At 49.7% G+C, this 9099-nt stretch overlaps 1 protein-coding gene across 1 annotated transcript; it reads right to left on the bottom strand.

Annotated features, from left to right (window-relative positions):
- Nucleotides 1-6980: 6980 nt before the first annotated feature.
- On the bottom strand, nt 6981-8877 carry LOC137357042 (putative aspartate aminotransferase, cytoplasmic 2). Its single transcript, XM_068022992.1, has 2 exons — nt 8740-8877; nt 6981-7307 (listed from the first exon to the last, which is right to left on the bottom strand). Exons 1-2 carry the CDS (start codon nt 8861-8863, stop codon nt 7147-7149), a joined length of 285 nt encoding a protein of 94 aa, XP_067879093.1. The 5' UTR covers nt 8864-8877; the 3' UTR covers nt 6981-7146.
- Nucleotides 8878-9099: the final 222 nt, after the last annotated feature.

The following is a 9099-nucleotide window of genomic DNA, read 5'->3' as shown; positions in this document are numbered from 1 at the left end:
TGACCCATGAGAAATTCAGCTCTCCGCTTTTACCAACCGGTCATGCTTGAGAAATTTACATTGAGCCCTAACAAATTCAAGGGTTTCCTTCCCACATCTTCATCCCAACGGGACTCCAGGATAAATTCCCAGGAAAAGTGAGCTCCACATCTCCAATATTTATTCTGTGAATGAACAATCTCTGCTGCCATCTGCTGGTTGTGTTTCAATCACTAAGAACTGATTTCTGACTGTTTATAAACAAGTGACTGACAGTCCACCTTGTTGGCTTTTTTCAAACTTCAAAGTGTGGGTTTCCTGAGTTTGATGACATTATACACACATTAGTCATTTATTGATAAGTGTGCATCAATTACTACAGCAGCACATTCACACACTACAGACAGAAACACTTTATACAAAGGCACCAGGACAAAGGTTCCAGGTGCTGCAATTCGGTCACTGAGCTCCACCTCCACATGGAAAGTACCTGAACTGTCAATCAACTTGCTGCTTTGTCCCTCCTCCCTTCCATTCATTCTTCTCCAGGTCGTATCCCCAAGCAGTTTGCCCAGTTCTCAGCCTGCTCTCCTACTCTCCTGAGCATGAAAACATTCTTCTCAAATTCATTCTCTGGATGTGGGTTTCACTGGAAAAGCCCATCTCTAATTGCCCTTGAGAAGGTGGTGGTGAGCTGCCTTCTTGAACCGCTGCAGTCCGTGTGGGGTAGGTACACCCACAGTGCTGTTAGGAAAGGAGTTCCAGGATTTTGACCCAGCAATAGTGAAGGAACGGCGATATAGTTCCAAGTCAGGATGGTGTGTGGCTTGGAGGGGAACTTGCAGGTGGTGGTGTTCCCATGTGTCTGCTGCTCTTGTTCCTCGAGTTGGTCGAAGCCGTAGGTTTGGAAGGTGTTGTCTAAGGGGGCTTGGTGCGTTGCTGCAGTGCATCTTGTGGATGGTACACACTGCTGCCACTGTGCAGTGATGGAGGGAGTGAATGTTGAGGGTGGTGGATGGGGTGCCAATCAAGCGGGCTGCTTTATCCTGATGGTGTCAAGCTTCTTGAGTGTTGTTGGAACTGCACCCATCCAGGCAAGTGGAGAGTATTCCATCACACTCCTGACTTGTGCCTTGTAGATGGTGGACAGGCTTTGGGGAGTCAGGAGGTGAGTTACTCGCCTCAGGATTCCTAGTCTCGACCTGCTCTTGTAGCCACGGTATTTATATGGCTACTCCAGTTCAGTTTCTGGTCAATGGTAGCCCCAAGAATGTTGATAGTGGGGGATTCAGTGATGGTAATGCCATTGAATGTCAAGGGGAGATGGTTAGATTCTCTCTTGTTGGAGATGGTCATTGCCTGGCACTTGTGTGGTGCGAATGTTACTTGCCACTTATCAGCCCAAGCCTGGATATTGTCCAGGTCCTGCTGCATTTCTACACGGCTGCTTCAGTATCTGAGGAGTCACGAATGGTGCTGAACATTGTGCAATCATCAGCGAACATCCCCACTTCTGACCTTATGATTGAAGGAAGGTCATTGATGAAGCAGCTGAAGATGGTTGGGCCTAGGACACTACCCTGAGGAACTCCTGCAGTGATGTCCTGGAGCTCAGATGATTGACCTCCAACAACCACAACCATTTTCCTTTGCGCTAGGTATGACTCCAACCAGCGGAGGGTTTTCCCCCTGATTCTCATTGACCTCAGTTTTGCTAGGGCTCCTTGAATCCATACTCGGTCAGATGCTGCCTTGATGTCAAGAGCAGTCACTCTCAGCTCACCTCTGGAGTTCAGCTCTTCTGTCCATGTTTGAACCAAGGCTGTAATGAGGTCTGGAGTTGTGTGGCCCTGGTGGAACCCAAACTGAGTGTCACTGAGCAGGTTATTGTTAAGCAAGTGCCGCTTGATGGCACTGTTGATGACACCTTCCATCACTTTACTGATGATTGAGAGTAGACTGATGGGGCGGTAATTGGTCGGGTTGGACTTGTCCTGCTTTTTGTGTACAGGACATACCTGGGCAATTTTCCACATTGCAGGGTAGATGCCAGTGTTGTAGCTGTACTGGAACAGCAATGATGGACGTGCTGGGAGACCAATGGCGGGAGTGTGTGGGCGAGGCTATTGGAGGCCGGAGGTCATGTGATGAATGCTCCATGAATCGGTCCAACCGGAGTTGACAACACTAACGATTGTAACAACAGAGCCAAGTGATATTTAGATAATGAATGATGGTGTTTTTGTTTTAAAATGTTGAAGAGGAAAGGAAAGGATGTGGGAGAGATTGGGTCAGGCAGCAAAACTGAGTGAAGCACAGCAAGAGCCAAGAGTGTCTCCCTGTTGCTCTGATTCAGCAGGACATTGAATCTGAGCTCAGTGAGTTTGTCTCACTCTGCTGCCCCTGCATCACTGTGAGTGTCTCCATTGTGCTGCTGTTTGTATTTGTCTTGGCACCATTGACTGTGCAGATGGTTCACGCAGGTACAGGTGAAGTTAAGGCAATGGAGGCTGCACCTCCACCTTGTGGTCATGGACACAACTGAAGGAATGTGGTAACCTGAAGAGCCAGCAGGCCTCGCTCTTTGCCAAGGAGGCCTCCAAGATCATCTTCCGGTCCAGAGTCCGCTCCATCGAGCAGGATGAGACGTGCTCGCGTTACTTCTTCCAAAAGGTACACAGAGAGAGCTCTGTTATCAGCAGCCTGAAGGAAGAAGATGGCTCGGTAACGTCTTCGCAGCCCGACATACTCAGGATCAGCAAATCCTTTTATGCTGGGCTGTATGACGCGAAGCCCACAGACAGCAGAGCCTCCCAGTCCTTCCTGTCATCTATCACAGAGGTCTTAGATGACAGCAGGAGGGAGGGACTGGACAAGCCGCTAACTCTGGACGAGCTGACAAAGGCCGTCGAGTCTTTCGAGACGAGTAAAACTCCCGGGAGCGACGGCTTACCGGTCGAGTTGTACTCGGCCCTGTGGGACTGGGTCGGCCCGGACCTGCTGGAAGTATACGAGAGTATGCTCCTGGCCGGCAGCATGTCAGAATCCATGAGAAAAGGCATCATCACCCTCATTTACAAGCAGAAGGGGGAGAGGGCAGAAATCAGAAATTGGCGGCCCATCTCACTGCTTAATGTTGATTACAAGATTCTGTCCAAAGTCATAGCCAGTCGAGTCAAGTCTGCTCTGGAGTTCACCCCGATCAGACCTGTACTGTACCCGGCAGGAAGATCTCTGATAGTCTCGCGCTACTCAGGGATACGATCGCCTACGTACGGGACAGGAGGGTGGACACCTGCCTCATCAGCCTGGACCAGGAGAAGGCTTTTGACAGGATATCGCACACCTACATGATGGACGTGCTCTCCAAAATGGGGTTTGGGGAGGAAATCCGCAATTGGATCAAACTGCTCTACACAAACATCAGTAGCGCAGTGTCAATCAACGGGTGGGAATCTGAAAGTTTCCCGATCCAATCTGGAGTCAGACAGGGCTGTCCTCTGTCCCCGGTCTTGTTTGTTTGCTGTATTGAACCCTTTGCTGAGTCTATTAGGAAGGATGCGAGCATAAGAGGGGTGACAATCCCAGGCAGCAGAGGCACTCAGGTCAAAACCTCCCTGTACATGGATGACGTCGCCGTCTTCTGCTCGGATCCACTGTCCGTGCGCAGACTGATGAGCATCTGCGACCAGTTCGAACTGGCCTCGGGAGCCAAAGTTAACCACGGCAAGAGCGAGGCCATGTTCTTTGGGAACTGGGCTGACCGATCCTTTGTCCCCTTCACCGTCAGGTCAGATTACCTGAAGGTGCTGGGGATATGGTTCGGAAGGGCCGGGGCGTGCACCAAAACATGGGAGGAGCGAATAGCCAAGGTACGACAAAAGTTGGGCATGTGGGGGCAGCGATCTCTCTCCATTGTGGGTAAGAACCTGGTCATCAGGTGCGAGGCGCTCACGTTGTTGCTCTACGTGGCGCAGGTCTGGCCCATACCCCACTCCTGCGCCGTGGCAGTTACCCGAGCCATTTTCCGCTTCGTCTGGGGATCTAAAATGGACCGGGTCCAGAGGGACACGATGTTCAAATCTCTGGACAAGGGCGGGGAAAATGTACCCAACGTGGCCCTCATCCTGATGACCACCTTCGTGTGCGGCTGCATCAAGCTGTGTGTGGATCCCCAGTACGCAAACGCCAAGTGTCACTACGTGCTGAGGTTCTATCTGTCCCCAGTGTTGCGAAGGATGGGCCTGGTCACATTGCCGCGGAACGCACCATGCAGTTGGGCGGCGCCGTACCACCTATCCTTCGTGGAGCAGTTTCTGCGGAAAAACACCTTCGACCACCGGTCCATCAGGCAGTGGTCTGCACGGAATGTCCTCAAGGCCCTACGGGAAAAGGAAACGGTGGATCCTGTCGGATGGTTCCCCGAGCAGACCGTCAAAGTCATTTGGCGGAATGCCTCATCACCAGAACTTTCAAACAAGCACCAAGACGTAGCTTGGCTGGTGGTGAGAAGGGCCCTCCCCGTCAGATCCTTCATGCACACCCGAAGTATCGCCCCCTCCGCACAGTGCCCCCGCGTTGGCTGTGGTGGGGAAGAGACGGTCGCCCACCTCCTCCTGGAATGTGCCTTTGCAAAGCAGGTGTGGAAAGAGATGCAGTGGTTTTTGTCAAGGTTCATCCCAAGCAGCTCTGTAACACAGGAGTCTGTGCTCTACGGGCTGTTCCCAGGGACGCACACCGAGACAAACATCAACTGCTGCTGGAGGACTATCAATTCGGTGAAAGACGCCCTTTGGTCTGCCCGAAACTTGCTGGTCTTCCAGCGCAAAGAGTTGTCCACGACCGAATGTTGCAGACTGGCACATTCCAAGGTCCAGGACTACGTGCTGAGGGACGCACTAAAGCTTGGGGCAGCCGCAGCAAAGGCTCAATGGGGAAAGACCACAGTGTAAGGTTCCCCCACCAAGCTGGACTGAGGGGCTGGATCCATGGGAAACCCCTCGAACTGTATCGTTAATATTCTCAATTGCTGTAAATGTAAAACTGTAATTGACATGACAATTGTGAAACGGAAGGGTTGGGAAGAAACTCATGACAGTATTGAAGGAAACTGATCTCCCTTGCAATGTTTGTATTTTTTGGTGCTGTTTGGAAACTGTTTGGCAATGTAATTTTTACAGATTTTTATGAATAAAGTATATTTTGGAAAAAAAAAAGTAACCTCGAGCTGACGGTGGATCCTGTTGGATGGTTCCCCGAGCAGACCGCCAAAGTCATTTGGCGGAATGCCTCATCACCAGAACTTTCAAACAAGCACCAAGATGTAGCTTGGCTGGTGGTGAGAAGGGCCCTCCCCGTCAGATCCTTCCTGCACGCCCGAAGTCTCACCCCCTCCGCACAATGCCCCCGCGGTGGCTGTGGTGGGGAAGAGACGGTTGCCCACCTCCCTCTGGAATGTGTCTTTGCAAAGCAGGTGTGGAAAGAGATGCAGTGGTTTATGTCGAGGTTCATCCCAAGCAGCTCTGTAACACAGGAGTCTGTGCTCTACGGGCTGTTCCCAGGGACGCACACCGAGACAAACATCAACTGCTGCTGGAGGACTATCAATTCAGTGAAAGACGCCCTTTGGTCTGCCCGAAACTTGCTGGTCTTCCAGCGCAAAGAGTTGTCCACCACCGAATGTTGCAGACTGGCACATTCCAAGGTCCAGGACTACGTGCTGAGGGACGCACTAAAGCTTGGGGCAGCCGCAGCAAAGGCTCAATGGGGAAAGACCACAGTGTAAGGTCCCCCCCACCAAGCTGAACTGAGGGGCTGGATTCATGGGAAACCCCTCGAACTGTATCGGGAAAATTTTGTGTGCTGTAAATGTAAAAATGTATATGGCATGACAGTGAAATGGAAGGGTTGTGAGGCAACTCATAATTGTATAGAAGGAAACTGATCACCTTTGCACTGTTTGTATTTTTTCACTTGATGCTGTTTTAAAATGTTTGGGAATGTAATTTTTACAGATTTTTATGAATAAAGTATATTTTGGAAATAAAAAAAAAATGTGGTAACCTCGAGCTCCCTGTGCCAGTGAGGGAGGGCTTCCTCTAACTGTGCAGCCGGGATACAGCAGAGTTCAGCAACTCGAGCAGCTTCCGACCGACACCAGCACTTTTCCTCTGACCCTCTCTCGCTTCCCACTGGTCACCTGACCCTGCCAATTCAGTGGCGACAGTTTCGGGATTTTTCCCCCCATCCTGCCTGCCAAGTTTACTGCATCCAGGATTTCTGATTTCAATACTTGGGGCCAGACAATGCTGGGAATAAAAATGAGTCAGAAACAACCCCCCGATGGGCCGGAGAGTTGAGGGATGGAGAGATTCGGCAGGACCTGTTGGCCAATTCACACCACTCCACCATTTGCCTCACGCAGTCGGCATCTCGCCCTTTCCCTCCCTGTTAGTTTAAAGAACATGCTGAATTTTCACTTTTTAAGAAACCATTAAATTCGCCACAGGAAGTGAAGTTTGGTAATTAATTACCTTATCCTGTTTTAACAAGATCATTGTTTTTGTCATTAAAACTGCGGAGTCTCACTCCTTCAGGCAGTGAGTTGTTCTTAGAGGTTTGAATCATGTCAAGTTGACATGAACAATTTGTCTCCCTTTTCCTTGCTCTCTCTCTCTCTCTCTCTCCTTCTTTCTTGACCTGATTTGTCTCCAATTCACCTGATTTTCCCCATTAAATCTCTCGGCTCACAGAGATAGGCTGCTGGTCCCACCACAGCCCATTGTCTCTTCCTGTGCCATTTTCAGAGCTCACTTCCAGCAGGTTTGGTTCCAGCTGAAGGATGCAGGTTGGGGGAGGGATGGGGGGGGGTGCGGTTAGGGTGTGTAGTATAACTGATGCAGCCCCCAGGGAAATGCCCCACTGGCTTTCATGTGATTGGCTCCAGCTCAGTTCAGATGAACAACACAGTCGAACCTGAGATCACAAACTTCAAATGCTTTATTCATGTCCCAACGATACATATCAAAATGGGCTTTTTTATTGTATTGCACACCCATTATGTGCAAATTAAATATTTAAGTAAGGGGCAAACCCCCTTGAATACTCACACATCTGTCTTACTTTGCACAGGGATTGTTCAAAGACTCTGACTCAAGGATGCACCATTTAACCGTTTGACTCTGTGTCCTCCGGACTTGACAGCACAGCCTCATGGATACAACTTGCCAGGTAGGCCAGGTTCTGACTGTTAATCAGACTAATGTTGATTTGTCCGTTGGACGAGAGGTAGATATGTTTGTTGTTCCTCAAGTAGTCAATTTGGGAATCTGTTCAGATCACAAATGTTTCAGTTAACCGGAGTCATGGACACTTTAATCTCGGAGAGTCGGTGGGAAAGAAATGACTTGCATTTGTAAAGCACTTTACACCCAGTTGAAATCCAGTTACTGTTGTAATGAAGGAAACGCAGCAGCCAATTTGTGCACAGCAAGATCCCACAAACAGCAATGTGTTAATGACCAGATCATCTGTTTGTGATGTTGGCTGAGGGAGAAATATTGGTCAGGACAGTGGGCAGAACTCTACCACTCTTCTTCAATATAGTGCCCTGGGATCTTTCACGTCCACCTGAGGGGATAGACGGGGCTTCGGTTTAATATCTCGTCCGAAACACAGCCCCTGTGACACTGCAGCAGTCCCTCATACTGCACTGGCACTCTCAGCCTTGATGATGTAGTGCAGTGTCTGAGTGGGAGATGAATCCTAAACCTTTGGAATGAGAGGTGAGAGTGACACCCACACAACATCATAAATAAAAATAAAAAAATAAACGCTGCAGATGACCCCAACTGGTTTGATCTTGAAGGATTGATGGAAGAGTTGCGGAGAATTATGAGGCTAAAATCCACCTTTGACAGATCATAGAGAAGCAGTAAAGAAATCAATTTGTGAGTGAGAGCAGGAATCGTACAGCTGGAGAATCTGGAACAGCCTCCAAAGAAGTGGTCAGGGTTTAGGACGGAGATGAGGTGAAATCTCTTCACAGAAGCACAGAAAGGGGATAGCACAGAAAGAGGCTCTTTACAAGGGTAATTCAGCTCATCCCACTCTCCTGGCTTTTGTCCACAGCCCTCAGAGAGTTGTTAACCTTTGGAATTCTCTCCAAATCAGGGAGCCATGGATGGTCAGTCAGTGAAGAAGAGGACAATAAATCTTTGGGTAGCAGGGGATACTATGGGAAAGGGGAGTCTAGGTAGATGATGAGCCATGATCTGGTCAAACAGTGCAGGAGGTTCGAAGGGCCCAATGGCCTTCTCCTGCTCCTGTTCTCTGTGTTCACGAGCCTCTTAAACAATCCCTTGAGCCTTTTCTGCCCAGGCACAGAGGGCTGTACCTGTCCCCTTTCAGCTCCCTGTATCAGTCCGAAAGCTTCACGTGCAATGTCCGTGGAGCTCCAGACAGGATGTCTACCAGCCAGACACTCTCCCAGACAGTATTGGAGGTCTCAGTCAGTGCTGCCAGCAGTGAATGGCCTGCAGGGAGCACAGAGCTTGGCAACAGTTTTCCAGCACACACATATACACACACACACACTGAACTGGGATGAGCAGATTGGCAAATGAACCTGCTGCAGACAGATTGCTGGAACTTTACAATAAGGGTTATGGTATACCTGAGTAGGTGAGTGAGTGAGAGAGTGAGTGATCTGTCCATCCTACTTGCCCCAGATTGCACACTGATGAGCACTTGCTCACTCACCAGTGAATCCAGGATAAATGTAGATGCCGAGCTGCCTGGTGATGTGTTCCCAACGTCTTGGCATTCCCAATATCCGGAGTTTTTCCTTCAGTTTCTCCTTTGTTACCATCAGACGTTCAGCCATTCCCTTCAGATTTTCCAGCCTACGGAGCAAGAGCAGGCAGAGTATCAGGAAATGTTTCCCTGGGAATGAGCTGCTCCCCCCGCCCCCTTTATACTGAATTCATGGAGTTAATTCCTTTTAGCCAGGACTGCATGACATTGGGGCTTGACTGTGTGAACACACATGGGATGGAGTTCCTTCAGTACCTGGTAAATTATGGATAGATCTGAGGGCTATGACTGGCATGAGAAGGGGAA

The sequence above is a fragment of the Heterodontus francisci genome, chromosome 47 (assembly GCF_036365525.1).
Source record: "Heterodontus francisci isolate sHetFra1 chromosome 47, sHetFra1.hap1, whole genome shotgun sequence".
NCBI lineage: Eukaryota > Metazoa > Chordata > Chondrichthyes > Heterodontiformes > Heterodontidae > Heterodontus > Heterodontus francisci.
The sequence above is the reverse complement of the archived record's forward strand: the minus strand, read 5'-3'. Positions and strand labels throughout refer to the sequence as shown.

Bases quoted from the DNA above. Each gene is read 5' to 3' on its own strand.
- LOC137357042 (XM_068022992.1), bottom strand. From the start codon at position 8,863: ATGGCTGAACGTCTGATGGTAACAAAGGAGAAACTGAAGGAAAAACTC. The intron at 7,308-8,739 runs GTGAGTGAGCAA...TGATCTGAACAG, and splicing joins CATTTATCCTGGATTCACTG to ATTCCCAAATTGACTACTTG.